Genomic DNA, 22,196 nt, shown 5'->3' with positions numbered 1-22,196 from the left:
ATCTTGACTAGCAAAAATAAATTATATAACTTCCTTGCTGTTTACTTTATTTTCTTTTGGAAGCACCCAAGGTGACTCGTTTCATCTTTTAGCCGGAAGAAATTAATTTCTCGTACCTTGTCCTACGATGCTTTAAGCATACGAGTTTTAGAAATATCACAAGGGATTCTGGGAGAGGAAAGACAGAGAAGTCGTATTTATTTAGTGTTGTTGATCACGCACCGGAGTCGGGCATTAAATTTTGAATCCTACTTAGTGTAACATCTGGAGAAGATCGTAGCGATGGAGCCCGCAAAGTTCATGTTCTTCGTTTCGTGTGCGTTCAATTTGTTCTGCATTTCCATCGGAGAAGAAGGTCCTCTCACTCTGTTGGTAAGCTTCGATGGTTTTAGGTGGGATTACGTCAACAAAGTAGAAACGCCGAATTTTGATCAGCTGATCGCCGACGGAGCTTTTGTTCCAGACGGTATAGTGAATACGTTCATCACGAAAACTTTTCCTAACCATTTTACACTGGCAACTGGAATGTGGGAAGAAAGTCACGGGATTGTGGCCAATAATATGTACGATCCTCTACTAAATGAACATTTCCATATTGGAGACGAGGATGCCAAGGACGGCAAATGGTGGGACACCGGGGCCGAACCGATCTGGGTGACGAACCAACTGCAGGGAGGTCGGAGTGGTGTATATTACTGGCCAGGAAGCGAATCAGAAATTAAAGGTATTCGACCGAATCATTACAAAAATTATTCGACTGATACGCCTTTCTCAGATCGCGTTGATGGTGTATTGGAATGGTTCACCGGAGAAGATCCAGTTGATGTGGGCTTACTGTATTTCAATGAACCAGACCACAGTGGTCATGTTTATGGACCAGACGCGCCAGAAATGCTGAATGTTATACGCATGTGTGACGACACAGCCGGATATCTGATAAAGAGACTAAAAGAAGAAAATCTGTACGATAAAACTAATGTCATTATCACCAGTGATCACGGCATGGCTGAATTAGATATGAAAAAACGTGTCATTGTGTTGGAAAACTACATCAACTTGGATCTGTTTGAAGTGGTTGATGACACTCCGGTGGCTGCAATCAGACCATTTGATAGTAAGTATTGTTTAAATTCAGCGAGGAAGGTATTAAAGGTCATTTATCCATGAGATGATTGATGTTTAATTAATTTCATTTGAGATGTAATTATGTGCATATTATTAGCCTTATATTGTTGAGCTAATGTAGCAGTTTGTTTCTGAATTTAGAGCTCATGTTGGTGACATCATCTACATGAGTACATTCCTAAATGCCAGCAATTCTTATAAATAAAAAAACAAACTATAAATATCTTAATCATAAGAACTGGACTAAAATGAAAAAATGCTTTCTGGTAATTTTTGTTTTTATTTTATATTGATGTTTATTGTTATTACTGTATCTGAAAGTTATTTTTTTTTAATTCTGACAAAAAACTGACATGTGCAATGACAAGAAACATCAATATGTTTCCCCTGTACCTGCATTATAGTAATCCCACAAAAGAGAGATTATCTTCCTGTTTATAACAATAGTTCTGTTGGTGTCATCACGCAAGTATTCGCTACCCCAGACAGTACCAGTACCTCATAATTTGGGTATATATAGAAACTTGTCTGCCCCTCCTGTGTTCATTCACATATAAACCCCCCCCCCCACTTGTTCGTAGCATGGAAGGTACTAATGGCAGCACCTTCCATGTTCGTATATATATTTATAGAACTCAGAAGCGTGGATCTATGATCCTATTGATGTCATTATTCTTTGTGTTTCACTGCTAGTTGTGTCATAAGTCTTTGTTTTTTGGTGTGAATGATGTCATCGTTATTTGTGTTTTAAGCCTATTGATGTCATTATTCTTTGTATTTCACTGCTAGTCGTGTCATAAGTCTATTGATGTCATTATTCTTTGTATTTCACTGCTAGTCGTGTCCTAAGTCTTTATTTTTTGGTGTGAATGATGTCATCGTTATTTGTGTTTTAAGCCTATTGATGTCATTATTCTTTGTATTTCACTGCTAGTCCTGTCATAAGTCTTTGTTTTTTAGTGTGAATGATGTCATCGTTATTTGTGTTTTAAGCCTATTGATGTCATTATTCTTTGTATTTCACTGCTGATTGTATGCTGATTGATATTATTGTTCTTTTGTCATTCAAAACAGTAAGGTGTGATAATTGTTATACATGTACTATCAGAAATAGCGATCTCTACACAGAATTAGGTCTCATCAACTTAATAAATTTTAGAGGAATTGTCACCTACATCAGAGCATGACTTCACAGATAAAAAACATCCATTTCCAGGCACAATTTGTTACTTTTGATTTTGATGTTTTTTGCCGTACTTACATTTACAATTTTTTCAAACATGAATTTCAGTTACAGGGACTTTCATTTCCCAAATTTTCACTCTTGAAATTAATGACTTTTCAAATAAGTTTCTAGAAAAGTAATTCAAAAAATTATTTGAGCATTATTTCACACAAGGACATATCAAGAGTTTACGCAACAACAAGTGCCGCTATATAAAATGCCAATGCATCGCCAAAGTGAAATTGCACCCTCTATCAGTATGTAGCACAACAGAAATTTATGTGTTAATTAAAACCTTGCTGGTTTTCTTCAGTTATTTCAATTTGTTATCATAGTTTACTTTATTATTTCATTGTTTCCGAAATTCCAGGTCTAATACAACGCATAGATACAAACATCCCATCAATCTATTTTAAAGCATAGAGGAATAGTATAGGGAAAGTTTTCATATTTCAAAAGGCATCAATGCAAAACTCTCTTCGATGTCTCATTGAAGTTTCTTGCATGTATAAATTTGTAAACCAACACATTTCCAGCATTGACTATTTTATTAAAATTCATCGTTATTGTCGAATAGGGGTGCGAATCGTCACTGCCAACACCTATTTCACACTTTAAATACACATGTTGAGAAACCTGTACTAATTGCAGACAATGGATTGAATGCTGGGAAGATGAAGTCTTAATTAAGTTGTACAATCTATTTTTAATCCTAAATTAATTTATAAATTATTCTTTTCTTTGAATTCTGTCAAATTGCACTAATAAACCAGTTACTAAATGTCAGATCTTACTAAAAAGGAACTGTACATTTTTGTACATGTTTCCATATTGCTTTTTTAACAGTGAGCAGCTATGCAACTACCATATATCCAACGCATAGATTCCACATAAAAAAACACTGTGGAAACCTTTTATGTTGTAAAGCAAAAAAAAAACAAAAAAACAACACATGTTTTATTAATTATTCAGAAAGATACTGACACCTGTTGGATTCATTATTGTTTTCTATGTTTTATTTTCTTTCTCATGATAATCATGGTAATCATCAAACAGAAAAATGTCTCTCGTCAATTTCACATTTTACAATTAATGTCATACATGTATAATTTTATTGATGTGTATCTTCTATTTGGGATTCGTACATCAATAAATTTGATAGAAGGTTCTATGAAATATTTTATTTGTGTGCCATCAAATATTTTTAGTGAAAAAAACAACCCATTTTTAAAAAAAACAGTTTGACCAGAAACATCTATTTTTTTTTATTTTTGCAATGCCTTATTTCAGCTAAATTATCTCCATTGTATATTAATTTGTATTAAAATACAAATATGGTAATTGATTTTCTTAATTTAACATTCTAAGAACGAGATCGCACTTTAGATATAATAATTGATGCTAATTCATACATTAAGTGTTTTCAAAATTATGATAAAACAAAAAAATGGAAAGGTTATAAAATCTAACTTCTGATATAAAAATTGTACTCTGAGATCATTTATATCACATAATTAGTATACTGAGACTATTACATGAAGTATTGAATAGTGCGGATTCACCCATGTTTGCACTTTTTCTGGATAACGACTGACTACGTTAAGAGGTGAATCGATGCACATAGTAATACTATTCAAAACCATTCGGAAATGAAATTTACACAATCTAAAGGGAACTAAATTGCAACAATCACTAACATCGGATATGCCAAAAATTTAATGTATATATATATATATATATATCACATATTCAGACAATGAAATAATAAATATGAAAAAATGAACGAATACAAATTTAATATTTTTTTTACAGTATTTTCATATGAGATTCATATTTATTGTCAATATGTGTCACACATGAATAACGATGACGAGATGTCTGCGGTAGGCTTAGTACTAATAATGATGACTTCACAATAATGTTAACACAATGACTGGTGCATATCTCAATTCCATATCAGTGATTTTGTTATAAATTCTTTTGTACAGTCAAGCCTGGTAGTGGACAGGTAGTATTCAACAAAAAATGTATACCCATATTCCATCGTTTTATCCTAACACAAGTGTGATTGTATGTTATATATAATTCATTTATACTTTTTTTTTTCAGACAAAAACATTGTAACTATTTACAATGCCCTGCATGATAAACATCCAAATTTGACAGTTTACCTGAAAGAAGACATACCAGAAAAATTCCATTATCAGAAAAATTCCCGAATTATGCCTATTATCTTGGTTGCAGATGAAGGGTGGAGCATCGCATCCACTAAAGCTGAATATATGAATTCAACCCGTAAGTTCTAGTTTTACTGTTAATCTACTGGTTATAAATACTTGACAACTTTATATATATGTATATGTATTTAGTTTGTCTGTGTTATCAGTGATTTGGTCTGTGCATGTCTATCTATTCACTGTAATCCTGTTCATTTCAAGCTATTTTGAGCCATGTTTTGTTTGCAGTTGCGAGACGCTTTGCAAGCTTGCGAGTTCAAATCATATGTTGCGTTGTTCATGTTTGAAATATGCCTTTAATTTATATGAAATATACATGTTCCTGCTAGTCTGGGACTTGTATGCAACCAGCTCAAACAGTGACAGTCAGCCAGTAATAGATAGTATGTGTTTAAATATCGTATGGAGGAAGTTTTAAAACCTGTATTTCAAACCTTGTCGATTTCAAAAAAATCTAAAGCAAAAAACTGACCATTTGTCAACAGTTATATGTGTATAGTAAGAAATCCTGAGGGCCCCTCATCCATAGCTCTAATCCCAACCCTGCCCTCCCCTGTTTTAATTATTTATATGTCCCTCTTCAGAACACACATAGTTATTTGGAGGGGCATATACTATTACATTGGAGGGGTGTTTTTTCCATTCATTTTGGAATATTTTAGCAGGTGATGTATTAAAAAAATAGTCTTAGCTTTCCAGAGTGATATCATTTCTATTATTAACTTATTCACTCAAGCCAGATATGTATGCTGGTACAGTACATTGCCATTGGTCACACATCAGTTAACATGAACATATCCTCAGTGCTTAAGGTAGCGAGAAGGTTTTGTGACGTTTTTAAATAAAACATTCTCTGTCTGTTGTCTCGTTCAGAACAGTAATTTAGGTTATATATATCAAAAGACTAAGTATAGAGGTGCAAGTTCGCACAAACTGGACAGACATTGTTTACATAATTATCACGTGACATCAAAAATGGCGAACCTTGTAAAAATGACTAAGTACGCGATTGCGAGAGCACACTGCGGAATTTCCTGGTGAAATTTAAGTTATGCATTGTCCGTAATCAAGTCCATTGAAATGCGTCTCCGATAATCAAAAGACCTATTATTCCGATTTCTAGGCAGGTTTGTTTTTTTGTCCCCAAATTATTTCATACTTGGCACCTTTAACAGACTATTATTCTGTGACAAAGCATTTTCTTTAAAAACCCAGACATATTTCGCACCATCATTATCTTTTGAACGATAACTGCGAGTTTGAATGTCCTAGTCCGAACGCACTTGATTTGGCGGCGGTCCCAATGAGTCGTTCTCGATCAAAACTTCAACTCGAGAAAAACGCGAAAAACAGTTTTGGTTAATAAAACACTGTAGATTTGCTGCATTATTATAAATATACACTAAAAATGGCCAAACATATTACCCACTGATATCATAGAACTCATAAAGAGTGTCAGATAATGAATAATTTCAAGCTCGAGCGTGAAAAATGAAGAAAACTGCTGGCATTTGAGTCCGTACTCCAGGAACGTTTGGGTTTTCCATTGTTATGCAAACGAACAACGAGGGATAATCCTCTGACAAACATTACTGTCCCACTGTACATGCTGACAGTTTACAAACAATCTAATCCTTCAAGTGTCTCAGATAAGACATCTAATAAAACGGTTTTCATGGTGAAACAAAATGGCCGATGTTTGAAAAAAATTGCTGTGTCAGAGTGCGACACTGAGTGGCAGATTTTTCTTTGCCTCATCTGTCAACGCTTTCTTTCTTTTCTTTGCCATTGCGTTAGAAAAAAAATGTATTAGTAAAATAGAATATTGACTTGGAAAATAAAACGATTTAAAAGAAAGTTGTGCAAAGTTACAGTACTCCTTTCGCACAACCTCCCGCCCGCTTCCGCTTTCCAATCACCTTTTTCTCTCGCTTTTGCGACCGCTTGTTGAATTCAACCGGACAATTTCCGCTTTTTTTTCGACCGCGCAAACCCCGAAATACCACCGCCCACCTGCTCGCTCGCGCGCATTTAAAATTCGGACTAACAGAATAATTTCCGAGGTTTACATTGTCCTTTAATTGTCTTTCTGGTTTTTATAGATGTTGAGCAGCTGACAAAAGTTCGAATACTTTTTGTTTTAACTGTATATAATTATATGCACGCAATCTGACCCTTTGACCTCGATTTGGCTTGGACTGAATATTTTATTTTAAACAATATTCTGACGTGAAATACAAAATGTATTTCAACACAAGTACGACATGGTTGTCTGGGGTTTCTTTCCTGATTGTTGAGTCTTCGCAATGTGTTTTGTATAATTATTGTTGTTTTCCCCCGATGCTGAAGGACCGTAAAGCTAAATGGCAGTTACATGCATGGGCTGAGTGAAAGAAAATATTTCTAAGCCTAAAATAAAACCTAATATTACACCTCTTTGTGTATTTGTTAATTTTACATATGTTTGTCATGACAGTATGTTTGTAAATATCTAGAAAAATCTCGTCTTTCGTTGATAATTTCGATTGTTTGTTTGGAATGTCGATCCCCATTGGTTTCTCCATACTGAGTTTAGGAAGGGCGTCGATCAACACCGTGACAATCAGCCGAGAGAAGACAAACATTGACCGTAATTCATGGAGATCATGTCCGTAATTTGTGGGTTGAAACCCCAAATAATTAATCAAGTATTATTATTATTATTTTAATATATATTTTATTTTACATCGCAAAACTAAACCATGCCCAAAACAGAGCTAGAGTTGTTCGCGGTGAAACAACCGCATTGAAGACGATGCAACTTCAACTAGCCATTTCTTACCTTGAAATAAAAAAAATAAAAATTCGAAGAGCATCGGGGAAAATATTAATAATCATCTTTATCAATCGCTTGCTTTATTTTATTCGAATCCATGAAATTCACAATTTTTTTTACATTTGTTGGCAACTTCCGCGCTAAAAAAGATTGAAAATGTGGGTGTGGTTATTTTGCAAAGTCCTGTTGATAATACGGACAAATATGGTTCTGTGACCCAGTTCGTGCTCCGATCAGGTGACTCTCAGCCAATCAATGATGTTGTAACAAAGCATATTTGACGCTAATTGAAGGGTCGTCGTACAATCCAATCACCGGCGTTGATTCACATTGTTGTTTGTGCTGTGACAGGCTTCAAAATTATTCGCTGAAAAACATATATTTTGACAAACTGATGGAATTTGACCTTAGTGCATAAAGAAAATACTAGGCTAAGATACATTAGAGCTCACGCGAATCAGTTTTCTCTGCAAGTTGTGAAATAAAGTAAACCAGAGTAGCGTCGATGATTTTCAGCCCTGAAGGACATTGAATTGTTCATCGACTGGCCACCAAATAGTTATGGCTATAACTAAATTTGACACGTTTTTCATTTAAGCCCAATAAATTATTCATACATGTCAAGCTCTGTTCGATTTTTTCAGGGCATATGGCCGTTTTTAGTCGAAAATATTTTTTGTGGGAACACTTTTACGGTACGTATACAGTATAGACCGAGCTCATTCAATGATCGTGACTTAATTTTAAAAATTGAATGTCAAATTTTACCAGACGTGGACCGATGTGGATTCGATATCGTTATTTTTGGAATTAGTCACTAACATTTCCTCGTTTCTTTGCTCTGTCAAAAGGAGTTACCTAGGCTTTTTTCACGTAACTGTCTCATTAAACTAAAAATAAAAATATTACATCTAGAACAAGCACCCAAAACACGTAACAAGAGGTCCCAGTTCAGTTGCTTTCACGATACAAGTGTAATACAGCTATTAGATTTGAAGTGTTGTTCAGAATGTAATAATTGTTAATACTAGTTGTATGTTCACACTTCACTATCAAAACCACCATTTCGACCACCCATGTGCCAGTTTTCAGTGTTTGGGCGAGCGGTCAATGTTTTCAATAAGCGAGCGAGCGAAAAAAAAAACGCGATTAAAATGCGGTCGGTTTCCGGTCGGACAAGACCGTGTGGTCTGAAATTAAGCGATAAGCGGTTGATGTAAAAGCGGAAGGTTGGGCGAAATGAGTACTGTATGACCATGATTCTCCGACGAAGTCTCGACTGACAATAATGCTGAAATGGACGTTAGATAAACACGCATTGTTTGCAACTGGAAGCTTATCACCCGTTATATCAGAATCGTCAACAACAGAGTATACAGATAAGATTTTATCCTTTAATTCCTTCCAAAGATAAACACTATGCAAATATCCACGAAACTGCAGTTGTAGTCTTTTCTGCTAGTGTTTTAAAACACTAATTTGAGCAACGTTATTTCGCAATTTCGATCTTTTGTAAACCTGGGGTGATGTATCAAGGTCTAAAGTAACCGTTTTATCAATTTTTGAAAAATCAAGAAAAAAGTGAAAATTTCCCTTCTCGCTACCTTAATGTCACTAATGGTTATGAAATATCCACCTTCTTAAGTGCCTAAAAATAATAGGTCATGTGACTGTAATTTTTTTGATGAAAATGAGTTGGAACTATAAGGGGTGTTCTCAAATTCAGGGTTATGCCCAGGTTGACAAGAGTGCTGGTCGCTCATTAATATTCATGAGTCATTAACATTTTAAATTGGTGCATCAAAAAATGCGATGTACTTCATATAGGATCATACCCTGCCTCTAATAAATGAAAGTAAAATCGTTTTGACGGACTGAAAGTTTGTCAACGAAATAGCCCTTTGACGTGTGAATTCAACAAAATTGTCAACAGATTGATCCTTATGTTGTCAAATCAGTATAAAAGTACATGGGGCTGACAAAATTAGGGTTAACTTTTTCACCACCAGTTCTCTCTTTTCATCACAAATTCACAAAATAGTCCTGTTTATAGAAGAATGAGACTGAAAAAATTGACTCAAATTTTGTCTGTTGGACGCCAAAATTCGGGTTTGTTTCCAGAAATGTTGAAAAATATATAAGAAAAAGAGTGCAGAAATATTTGGGTAATAAAGTTTGGTGTTGAAAACGTTAAATATGAAATGAACATTTCTGGCATCAACAATTTAATTCTTCAAATTTACTCTCCATTCATGTGTTGATTTTGTTCCTGCATCAGCTGTGCCATCCGAGATAATATACACTACCATACAACTTTTAATTAAATGTCTCCATGGGAGTCTACTCTCTACATTATAGAATTCCATTTTATAACAATGAAACAATACATCTTTGCTGATACCATATTTCATATTTGTGTCTATAATTTGCATAACAATAGTTCATTGTAAACATGATAATTATCTTAGAATTTATAGACCATTATCTTTTAACCTTGATGAGAAGTATTCACCCGTGAGATAATTTTCCGAATAGAGGCATATGGTTTCGAGAAGATAATAAAGACTTAATCGTTATACTTATAAACCTGCATCGTTTTGGAGACGTAATTTTCTCTCAACGGATGGTGTGACACACAATAGTAATAGATTGAATGTTGTGTTCATGACAACCACAAATACAATGTATTGAATATAATATACGACTGGCGCCAAATTAATATTCTAATACAAATATCATCATTTTGAAACTGAAGTTTATTTATTTCACTTATGCTTATTTGAAATTATTTTTAGTTTATTTATTTTATTTTATTTTATTTTATTCATTTTTTTAATTTATTTATTTAGAGCTGTTGGTATAAGTCTGACGTTGTTGTCCTACATCAACTTTTTCTTTCAAATGCTTTTTGAAAACCAAATACTCTATTAGTTATATACTTGGTATATATGTTCTTTGAATGAACCTTTATGAGATTTTATCATTTTGTGATGATATCTGATTCTTCATTTCTCTATTTTTAATGAATATTTTTGGAAGTTTGAAAACTTCTACTCTGATTGGTTTGATACTTGGCGTTACATGTATATTAGAATTCACAAATTTGTTTTACTTCTTCCAAAAAACTGCTATTCCAATTACTTTGATACTTAGTATATGTGTACCTTGGGTGGACCTCTATTCAATTTGAATATTTCCAGATGATATCTTTAATTTTGTAATGAAAAATGCTATTTGAATTTTTCGTGATATCTGCTGCCAAGAAATGCAGATCTAATCAACACCTATGATTTAATACTGTCACTGTCTTAGCTAAAGCGTTAGTGTACACAGCTTATAGCTTATACTTGTGCATACATGATTTTGGCAATCTTTACATAGACAGCTTGTCTTCACTAATTAATTTATACATTGTTTATCTGTCATCTGTCATCTGTCAGATCAACCCTTTGTTCTAAGTGAGAATATAATTAAACAAGTCTTATGTTAGTAATGTTCAAGATTTAAGCTAATCTCATATGTTTGCATCGGCTATACCCAATTGTGTTCACAGAAGGTGACAATAGTTAGGACTTGCACAGCTTGTGACAACTTGTTGTTGTTGAGTATATACACAAACAATAACTTCAGTACCAGCTGTCTCCAAAAGAAAAACCCCACAAAACACAGATTTCCATATTTACATTATATTACAATTATTCATTTACTGTGGAATACTTTATTTTCGCTGGAATTAATTTTCGCTGAAAGAGCTTTTTGGGTGTTTTGTATGGAATTTATTTTCACTGATTGTTGTTGAGTTTAATATGAAATATAGGAAAAAAAGTGTATTCGCTGGATTTTATTTTCACTGAATCATCCCTTCAGCGAAAATAGCGAAAATAAATTCCAAGCGAAAATAAAGTATTTTACAGTATCTCTTATTGTGAGATATGTATTTATTTCATTCATTTACAGTATTTTTAGTATTTCCTTTTATTTTCATTTTTTTTATTATTACATGTTTTTGACTTTATTGTATTTTATGTCAAGATCTCATATGGGGTACGATAGCAATAAAGAATTACTTACTTACTTACTTACAAATCTTTAGACCTTTTAACCAAAGACACTATTTTCTTGGGTCTTTGTTTTAACTATGATTTCTCAGTACAGAAACCTATATACATATATATATATGTTAGTTTTATAGTTATAAAATAATGCAAATTCAGAAAGTGTGGATTGCAGAATAAGACAAAGTAGTATACAGTCTCTTTGTGGGTTCATCATTTTTTTCGAAGTCACATAAAACAGCAAGTTCCCCCTTAAAACAGAGAAAAATTATTTTTCTTTGTCTGTCTTTGAACATGAAATTAAGCTCAAACACAAACAAAATGAAAATTCAGTCTTTAAATACACCCAAATTATAACATTTTGAAATAAGGTTTGTATTTTGCATAATGTGCGTTATAAATTGTAGGAGTCGAAGGACGATGATTTTAAAGTTGCTTAGCGGTCACTGGTAGCATAGTGGTTGTCGCATCAGACTCATGATCGGTAGACACAAGTTCAAATCCTACCTTAGGCTGAACATCAAAGGGTCGACCCCCACCCTGGGTGAGTGTGCCACAGACTCAATGGGAAGGCCAATTCCACAGGCCGAGATTCATTCACTAACGAATGCGACTTTGGGGGAACCTTGGTTAAGGTCCGCAGGTGCTTGTGTTCGACCGGGCCTGGTTGACACCAGGATAGCGCATTACAAATTTCCATTTGACAGAGAGATGGCCGCACAGCCCTGTCATGTAGTCCCAAACATGAATATGACTTCTGTGGCAACATGCACTATGTGTCATCACTAGCACTTGCAATTTGCACATACAGAAAGAAAATAAAAAAGTCAGGAGAGACAACAGTGACACTCAATGTCCAGAACTGTCGCCTGGCACAAAAAAAATATTTAAAAAAAAAAAAAAAAATAAAGTTGCTTAGCCACTCGTAATTTCGGCGTTTGTGCACAGTTAATTAGAAAATACCCATGATGCTTTGATTCATTTTATATTTTGCTATAAATCAAGCTTGAATCCACAGCACATCCACATGCAAAAATTGAGAACAACAAATGTAGACACATTACATCGAAATGAACACTAAATACAGTTATCCTAGACAGCTTTAGAATCATTGATCACCATGAGTGATGCAACCGGTATTTCCATCTATTAGCTTCTATCCTTACAAATAAAATGTGCAAGTGAATGTTGTCAAGTTCGTGAGTGTGTGTCTTTATGTACGGTATAGTGGCGTGAACATTGCTAAAATCAAAAACAAGCTGAACAGAAAGTCCATTCTGTGCTACTACCATTGTCAAATTTTGGGGAGTCGTTCCAATAAAGAGTTGTTGAATTGATTGTTGACTGACATACCAAAATCCTTTATTGGAGCAGAACATATTCTTGATTAACTCAAAATAATGCTGTTATGTTTTTTGACACACAAAAGACTCAAAACAAATGAAACCGTCCGATTCAAACAACATATCATATTATGTCTTTGTAAATCAAGTCTTATCACCATTGCGTTTCTGGCCCAGAAAAACCAAAAACGACCAATTTTTGCTCAATCTCCTATGATTTTTTGACAACATCATTAATTCAGTCCAGAGGTTAGATACCGGTAGGTCATTTATTAGAGAGCTTTGGGAATCAGACTTTTCTATATAATACTGCAGTTTGATTATTATTAATCAGGATATACATGTGTATGCATATTTTAAATAGGTTAAATAACTTCAATCATAGATTATTAGCTCCGCTGTCGACTTTGTCGAGCGGAGCATATATGAGTGATTGTCCGTCGTCGTCCATGTCAATGTTTTACCTTTTAGACTTCTTCTTGAAAACTACAAGCCTGAATGCTTTGATACTTGGTGTATATGTACCTTGGGTAGACCTCTCTCAGATTTGTTCATTTTGTAATGATATCTTTAATTCTCTAATTTTGGTGAATATTTTTGACATTTTTGGTAAAAAGTGATATTTTCAACTTCTTGTTAAAAACCGCAAGTCCAATTGCTTTGATTACATATATAGGTACTAAATGTGGACCTCTCTCAGATTTGTTCATTTTGTAATGATATCTTTAATTCTCTAATTTTGGTGAATATTTTTGTCATTTTTGGTAAAAAGTGATATTCTTGACTTGTTAAAAACCGCAAGTCCATTTGCTTTGATATTACATATATAGGTACTACATGTGGTTTTCTATAAGATTTGTTCATTTTGTGATGATATCTTTAATTCTCTAATTTTGGTGAATATTTTTAAATTTTTGGTAAAAAGTGATATTTTTGACTTCTTGTTTAAAACCGCAAGCCCAATTGCTTTGATATTACATATATAGGTACTACATTTGGACCTATCTCAGATTTGTTCATTTCGTGATGATATCTTTAATTCTCTAATTTTGGTGAAGATTTTTGTGATTTTTGGTAAAAAGTGATATTTTCGACTTCTCGTTAAAAACCGCAAGTCCGATTGTTTTTATATTACATATATAGGTACTACATGTGGACCTCTTTCAGATTTATTAATTTCATGGTGATATCTTCAATTATCTAATTTGTCATTTTGGTGAAAAGTGATATTCTTGAATTCTTGTTGAAAGTCCCATTGCATTGATACTATACATATTGTTCATTTTCTAATGATATCTTCTGTTCTTTTATTGAAATATGCATTGCTAACAGCTGAGCTATCTCAGCCGACTGGCTGCTTGTTTTATATGGATCCCATCTGGAAAAACAAATTAAAAATACATGTAGCTTCCAGCACCCATCTCATTCCATTGTAAGATGGTCTATTCATAGAAATACATTTAGTAGTATCTCGTAATTAAGTTATTTTATTCTTAATATAATTATCTTTTTATTCAATTCAGAGCATGGTGGCCATGGATACGACAATCGTTACAAATCTATGCACCCATTCTTCATTGCTCATGGACCAGCCTTCAAAAGTAACTTTACTTCCAAGCCGTTCAATAACGTTGATGTCTACCCGCTGATCTGCCATATTATGGGTCTTCAACCTGGTCCAAATAATGGTAGTTTAAATGTAGTGAATGATATGCTAATTGCCTCAGTCATACCAGTAGTACCTGCATTCTTTCCATATCACTTGAAACTTTCTCAAAGACTCATCATCGGTAAGTTTCAAGGGTTGATAATTAAGGGCATGGCACCTCCTGTATAGATGCGAGAATACTAAATTATTCCGTACTAAATTATATGTTAGTTTTTGTTTGTGTATTTATTTTATACAGCTGTTTTTAAATGTCTACTCTCTTGCTTCTTTAGCTTATTTTTGTTGTTTTCCAGGGATAGTATTATGGTTCTCATCTACCAAATCACAATGTCAGTTTAGAGTAAAACATTTGGAAATTAGTTCTATCACAGATTACTGTAAAATTTCTAATTTAGGCATCAGTGAATGAATGACGTTAATTTAGTTCTAAAGTAAGTGTCATGAAATGTTGAAAAATTACAGCCAACCAAAAAAGTATTAGTATTTTCGTATGACAAAAAAATACTTAATATATTTAATGTAATATGCATTCATTTTTTAATTTTGTTAGTATATGGAAAGTATCCTCTAAAAGAAGTTGCAAATAAAACCACAAATGCATTGCTTAGTAACAAATATTTGATCATGGTGTCGGTAGAGTAAACTGGTCATGTCGTGTTTCACAAATGAATAACTTACTGTCTTCTGAAGCGGTGCAATAGTTGATCATTACTCAGTATTGATTATAATATACAAAAAATGAAAAAAAAAAAAATTGTCTCACTGTAAGCGAATGTTTTCTGTCAAATGCAAGCATTCAATGTGATACATTATCCGCCATGTTTTTGCCGCCTTCGTATGTTAGAAATCTTGGATGCAAAAGTTTAACCCAAACCCTGTTTTTTAGCTCCGCTGTCGACTTTGTTGAGCAGAGATTATCATACATGTTTGAGTGATTGTCCGGCGTCGTTCGTGTCAATATTTTACTTTTTCGACTTCTTCTTGAAAACTACAAGCCTGAATGCTTTGATACTTCATGTATATGTACCTTGGGTAGACCTCTCTCAGATGTGTTCATTTCATAATGATATCTTCAATTCTCTAATTTTGGTGAATATTTTTGTCATTTTTGGTAAAAAGTGATATTTTCGACTTCTTGTTAAAAACCGCAAGTCCAATTGCTTTGATTACATATATAGGTACTAAATGTGGACCTCTCTCAGATTTGTTCATTTTGTAATGATATCTTTAATTCTCTAATTTTGGTGAATATTTTTGTCATTTTTGGTAAAAAGTGATATTCTTGACTTGTTAAAAACCGCAAGTCCATTTGCTTTGATATTACATATATAGGTACTACATGTGGTTCTCTATAAGATTTGTTCATTTTGTGATGATATCTTTAATTCTCTAATTTTGGTGAATATTTTTAAATTTTTGGTAAAAAGTGATATTTTTGACTTCTTGTTTAAAACCGCAAGTCCAATTGCTTTGATATTATATATATTGGTACTACATGTGGACCTCTCACAGGTTTGTTCATTTCGTGATGATATTTTTAATTCTCTAATTTTGGTGAATACTTTTGTCATTTTTGGTAAAAAGTGATATTTTCGACTTCTTGTTAAAAACTGTAAGTCCGATTGCTTTGATATTACATATATAGGTACTACATGTGGACCTCTCTCAGATTGTTCATTTTGTAATGATATCTTTAATTATCTAATTTTGGTGAATATTTTTGTCATTTTTGGTAAAAAGTGATATTTTCTTCTTGCTAAAAACCACAATTATTTGTGGTGAAAAATTATATTTTTGAAACAGCAAGTCCCATTGCATTGATACTATGCATATTGTTCATTTTCTAATGATATCTTCTGTTCTTTAATTGAAATGTGCATTGCTAACAGCGGAGCTATCTCAGCTGAGAGGCTGCTTGTTGATATATACATGTATATATATATATATATATATATATATATATATATATATGTAATTTTTTTTTTTTATTATTCTTTGTTATTCAGCCATCATCTTTGCTGGATCCATCGCCTTAATAGCAGCCATACTTTTGACTGGAATGTGTGTGCGTCAACGCAAGTATCGTTTGAAAAACTACCGTCCTGATCTCCCAGCCACCAACTATGAGGGCAGCAAACCACTTTTATCTGAGCAAGATGAAGATATTGCATAAAAGTAAATGAGAAAACAAATAGTTTTTGGAGCAAATAACACAGTAACTGATCTGTTAGCTCCATATTTTAAAGCTGATGTTGAGACAGAGGAGACAATTATTCTTTTTATGATGAAGATGTCTGGGTATTTTTATCATGCACTGAGGGAGTGAAACGACACACAGGACTGACTGCAATTCCTTTTATCTCCCGTTCTCCCAAACTAAGGGTCTGCTTTTTTTATTGCCAGAACATTCCTTTTAATATTATCCACGAAAGCCAACCAGCCGTATTGTAACACTGAGCCAAAATAAACTTTGTGGTACCACACATGGGGGGAATTTTTAGGAAGTAATTAGCAACAAAAATGAATTTCTTTGCTATTTGCATTTTATTATAAATATATGCCATGTAATATCACCATGTGTTTTCTCTTTTGATTCAAGAAAGTTTACATTGGCCCAGCATTACATTGTTTCTTGATGGAAGATGTCTGCTTATATAATACTTGCTGGCTATATCCATCATGGACAGGTTGGAATTTTTACTTATTTTTAAATTCCTTGCATTCCATATTCATACTCTCGAAAATATATTTACATTTGGGAATAAAAAATTCCAAATTATTGTAAAAGCATTAATTTACGTTGTAATTTACCAGTTTGCTTTGGATTTTAATTAAGTAGATTTTTCAAAATATTGAAATTAAAGTCTGATGAATAATTAATGCATTTACAATAATGTACAAATTAATATATATAGTCTAAAATTAACATATTAAATTATTCACAAAGTTTATAATTAGCTATTATATATAGATTTTATTATCTGGATTGTCTAAAAACCATGTTTTAAAATAATTATATATGCAGCTTTCATCATAATTTGATGAAAAACAATTCTCCAAAACACAGTTTGTTTCTTTAAATGCCTTTAAGTAATTGTATAGTTGTTTGGTTGCTCGCATTCATATTGCCAAATATTTTTTTTTAATAATAAAAACTGATTGAATAATTGTTATGATTCCAATTATTCAGTTGTTTTAGCTTGTAATGTATACTTAAATTACTCCATCCACCGCAAGTGTATCCATAATTATTTGTATTTTAGAAGTGAATCTATGAACTTGAACTTAAAAGTAAATGATGTGTACAGCGAGTGTAAATGATATATGACCAGCAATACCGCTGACCCCTGTTGGTTTTCTTTTCACCATTCCTAATCACTTTAAAAAAAATGAAATACTCAGTGTACGCTTATAACATATTTGTTACATGTGCTTATGTAATTTCCAGAGGTGTTTCTATTGAACTATAGTGTCACAGCTTTGTTGCATTTCACACTTATAATCCTAAAATTGTGTTTTTTAGATTTTTGATTAGTGTAATCAATTTTATTGCGATCTAGTTAGCTATACATGTACACAGTGCTTATCTTTATTACTTTTAATCTATTTGTGTCATTAATGTTTTAACATGTCTTTTTAATAATATTTTGAAAACTCTTTTATCTTTTTTTCATTTTACTTTTTAAACTTTACCTGTCTTCTCGCATTTGTATTTGTTCTTAGCTAAAATAATTCAAAATATACATGTATATGAATAATTATTTTATTTGCCACTAAATGCAGATAAAGGACACTTATCCCAGCTTAAGAGTGTTGTGAACTTTTCGTAGACATTGCTTATATTTCTGAACCAAATTGTTTAATTTAAGTCTGCTGAAAATCTTGTGTGTTTTATGTTGTTGTTGATGTGATTGTATTGTTCATGTGCAACAAATAACGTTTTAAAAAAAAATTGCTTTTAACAAATTATTTATTTATTGACTGCCATTTTATGTCTTTCAGAATGTTTTTAACCAACAACTGTTTGTTTTGCCTTAGAACAAATTAACATAATCAACAATTTATATATCCTAACTAACTGTAAGGTATTCTGTTTTGATGTCATTTTGGAATGAAAAATTATATATTTTGAAAACATTTTACTTACGTTGCACTCTGAAATAAGTTGTATTGACCCCAATGTGAAATATTGGAAATATTGGACTAGAAAATATAACACAGAGTGTTGGCAGTCATTTTATGTTTTGTTCAAGTTTCATGTGCCAATGTTTTTGAATAATGTTCAAACATGATTGACTTCTGTCCCGAATTACAGTGGTCTGTGGCAATGCGATAATTCTTGAATGAGTGTTTAACTTTAAGGTATATGAGACTAACATTAGTTTTGTATCTGATACAAATGTTTGAGTTAAAGATTTGAAAAAAGTTATATTTTAGTTCCATGGTTAAGTATTACAAAATGTTTTTGCATGTGACCGCTACTGCATACCCACTCAAGCATGTTTGCTATACTGTTTGTGAAATTATTGCGGCTATTTGATTATTTAACTATTATTTAGTTAAGATTGTTCGAATTGAAACAATGATTTTGATGCACCTTGCTTTGCAGCTTTTCAGATGTTGTCATTATACTAGCAAGTTAGGTCTCAATAATTGTTTGTGAATAACTAGTTAAGTTGGATGTTCATCACATCCACGTCTGTCGCATGATATGATTGACTGCCATTAACAGTACACACAAACAAAAACAGAAATCACAAACATGCTGGAGTAATAGCATACATGTATGGCAGTGGCCAGACTTATTTCTATTTCTCTGTTTTATCTAATTTAGCGGAAATAAATAACCACAATTGTGGTATTTTCAAACTGTAATATAGGAATGTTTATATTAACATTTTATTCAAATTTCAAATGCTGTTGAATCCTTACATTGTGTAAAGTTGAATAGGCGGGTGTTAACAATTACTAAGTACCAGTATATAAATATAATGGTCGCGGAACTGTGATCACGTTACGATTAATCAACTTTATGATGAACCTATTTTTCAGTCTCAATACAATGTAACAAATTATAGATTGGACATTATCTAAAGATTTTTACGCAGTATGGTAAATGTTTATTGAATTAGCCCATGTGGCTAATAAAGTATGATAATAAGAGCCAATTGGATTTCAATTAGCATTTTCTTAGTGACAATTGGGCAGCACTATCTTGTATAATCCAGTTACATGTATGCACTACCAATTTTAATTTAGGTGGCTAATTTGTATAAATTTTATAGTTGTATAATCTTTAGAAGTTAGCTTTTAAATCTATGCAGGGGGTGTATAGTGAGGGTGTTATTCGGGTGACTCTGCCTACATCCCGTCTATGTTGTATGACTGATTGTATAGAAACCTACACCAGTCTTTAACCATAGTTAATGATATAGCCTGGTAACCAGAATACATTTTGTACCCACTCTTTATATTTGTCTGGATTTTCTGCTGAAATTTTACTGATTAACTTGTAAATTTATTTTCCAATGTTCTGCAGATTAAGGCAGTTACACTTTCGCTACTGTGGCTACTATCAGTAGATGAAAAGAAAACGTATAACTGTCGATCATTATTTTGAAAATTAGCATATTTAAATCAGCAATGTGCTATATTTATCAACCAATATAAATAACTGTCAATCACTGACCTGGGAGATGAAATCAAAACAGAAATTCCAGACTAGTTACCAGGTCATGGTAGAACAGTTCCTATTTTAAACAAACTGTTTATTCTGCAGCTTGAAGCTGGCAGCTGCAATTATGTTTTGGAATTGTCATGTGACATAATTGATGGTATTAATGTATGCAAATTGCAGCACATATTTGAGGAATCATCATATTTCCAAGTTACTCAGGCTGATCACTGTATTTGTGAATTCAAACATGGTTTACAAAAGCTATCAAAAGAGATTTTGCAATGCCAGCCAGCTTTTTGATTCACCCAAATATTTAGGACATATTACCTGCAATTCGCACATATTCATACCATATAAATGTGCCGCCTGAAAATTCAACTACAATAAGCCAAAAATAACAGTCTTGCAAAAAGCAAATCAACAAATAAATAAATAAATTTTATGCACATTTACTGTGTTCTGTACTCTGTTCTTGGTCAGCTGCTTAACATGTCGCGCTCTTTCAGCCCTCAAGAGGGGGGAGGGGGAAGCATGTTGTAGTTTACCCAACAAATTTAATAGTTCTGTTCTGAAACAACGGTGTTTCCTCAACACTAGATACATACAAAAAAAGCTATGAACATTATGTCATATCCTCTTCGTTCGGAATTTCTCCTGATAACATTTCAACCAGTCTAGGGTGTGCCTTGTATAATTGATAATATCAATGAATCTAGGGAGTCAAACATATTGTGTCCATATTTTTTCAACCACTATAGTGAGTTCAATAGATTGTACCATGATGTAATGAATTCCACCACTCTATAGAGGGCAGTAGATTGTGTTCCTCATACAATTGAAACCTGTGTTTGAGTACGGTAGATTGTACCTCCATTATGTTAATAATGGAGTGCGGTAGATTACATCCCTGTAAAATTTCAACCAGTCAAGGAAGTCTAATAGATTATAACCCCTTTCCCCCACTTATGGTAAATAATTCCATCATTCCATGTAGTACAATAGATTGCGTACCTGATATAATCACAACCAATTGAGTTCCCCTTATACAATTGTTTTACATGGTTTCTATAAGCAAATAAATGCATGTATATCCCATGGTTTATTGTTGTATTATTGTAGGCAATAATTTTGCCAGGCGAGGGCGCTCTCACACGTTAAAGCGGAGGGGTCGTCACCTGCGCACGCGCGGGAATTGAGTCCCAAGCGACGATAACAACTCATGCTAAAAACACAAAGGCTTATGAGTAGACGCTTGTTTTTAAAAAATGACACGCGACGCATGCGTAGATGACGACTTTCCCCCACTTTGACAGAGACCCCTTAGTTTTCCTTCGTGCATCTGACTCCTTTGTTACTACATACATATTTGCGTCCAGGCGTTTAATAGAGCTTTCTACTAGTCTTTCTGTGTGTCGAGATCTACTGAAGTTGACTACGACTCCAACCAGCATTCTTTAACCTTCATCATGCACCATAGACCCTAAAATCATTTTTAGGGTCTATGTTTGAATGCAACAAACCCTGTTTTACCGCCAAATGCTCTACATGTGGGTAACAGCGCCACAAGTATTGAAAAGTGGAAAATATAGAAGCAAGTTTGGAGCAATTATATCACTCATCTACAGAACCAAACTCCCCATGGGAATTGAGCACAGTGCACTAATCAGCTTTCAATGAACTTAGTCTAGAACTGGTACACTCCAAATAAGGACCTGGAAAAATAGTGTGATCACATCACATCATGTGAAACCCGCAGAACAAGTCAGGCAAAGGAAACAATAAAGAGTTATAAGTTGCCTCGATGTCCATTGGAGAAAGTAGCGACTAATCACTTCATACATGAAAACCCTGACTATCTTGTGACTTTTGACTAATACAGTGACATCTACGAGCTAGACAAACAAACAAGGCAACAAAGAAGCACCTTGTGAGGCATGGAATAGCTAAACAAGTGGTAACCGGTAATGGAACCCAATATACACCACGTTTGAACACACATTGGAATTGGTACATTTGGTAATCAGACCTTTCAAAGCAGTGGAACAGAAAA

The 22,196-nt window shown here is 33.3% G+C and overlaps 1 protein-coding gene across 1 annotated transcript; it reads left to right on the top strand.

Annotated features, from left to right (window-relative positions):
• Nucleotides 1-156: 156 nt before the first annotated feature.
• Nucleotides 157-20,594, top strand: LOC100377617 (ectonucleotide pyrophosphatase/phosphodiesterase family member 5-like). Its single transcript, XM_006815090.3, has 4 exons — nucleotides 157-1,114; nucleotides 4,460-4,645; nucleotides 14,324-14,590; nucleotides 16,476-20,594. Exons 1-4 carry the CDS (start codon nucleotides 283-285, stop codon nucleotides 16,640-16,642), a joined length of 1,452 nt encoding a protein of 483 aa, XP_006815153.2. The 5' UTR covers nucleotides 157-282; the 3' UTR covers nucleotides 16,643-20,594.
• Nucleotides 20,595-22,196: the final 1,602 nt, after the last annotated feature.

This window comes from Saccoglossus kowalevskii, chromosome 11 (assembly GCF_978046115.1).
Source record: "Saccoglossus kowalevskii chromosome 11, keSacKowa6.1, whole genome shotgun sequence".
Classification (NCBI taxonomy): domain Eukaryota; kingdom Metazoa; phylum Hemichordata; class Enteropneusta; family Harrimaniidae; genus Saccoglossus; species Saccoglossus kowalevskii.
Note: the sequence above shows the minus strand (reverse complement) of the source record. Positions and strands in the feature narration are given on the sequence as shown.

Excerpts from the sequence above, each read along its gene's own strand:
- LOC100377617 (XM_006815090.3), top strand. The coding sequence starts at position 283 with ATGGAGCCCGCAAAGTTCATGTTCTTCGTTTCGTGTGCGTTCAATTTG. Across the intron at positions 1,115-4,459 it reads TGCAATCAGACCATTTGATA|ACAAAAACATTGTAACTATT; the intron begins GTAAGTATTGTT and ends TTTTTTTTTCAG. Across the intron at positions 4,646-14,323 it reads TGAATATATGAATTCAACCC|AGCATGGTGGCCATGGATAC; the intron begins GTAAGTTCTAGT and ends TATTCAATTCAG.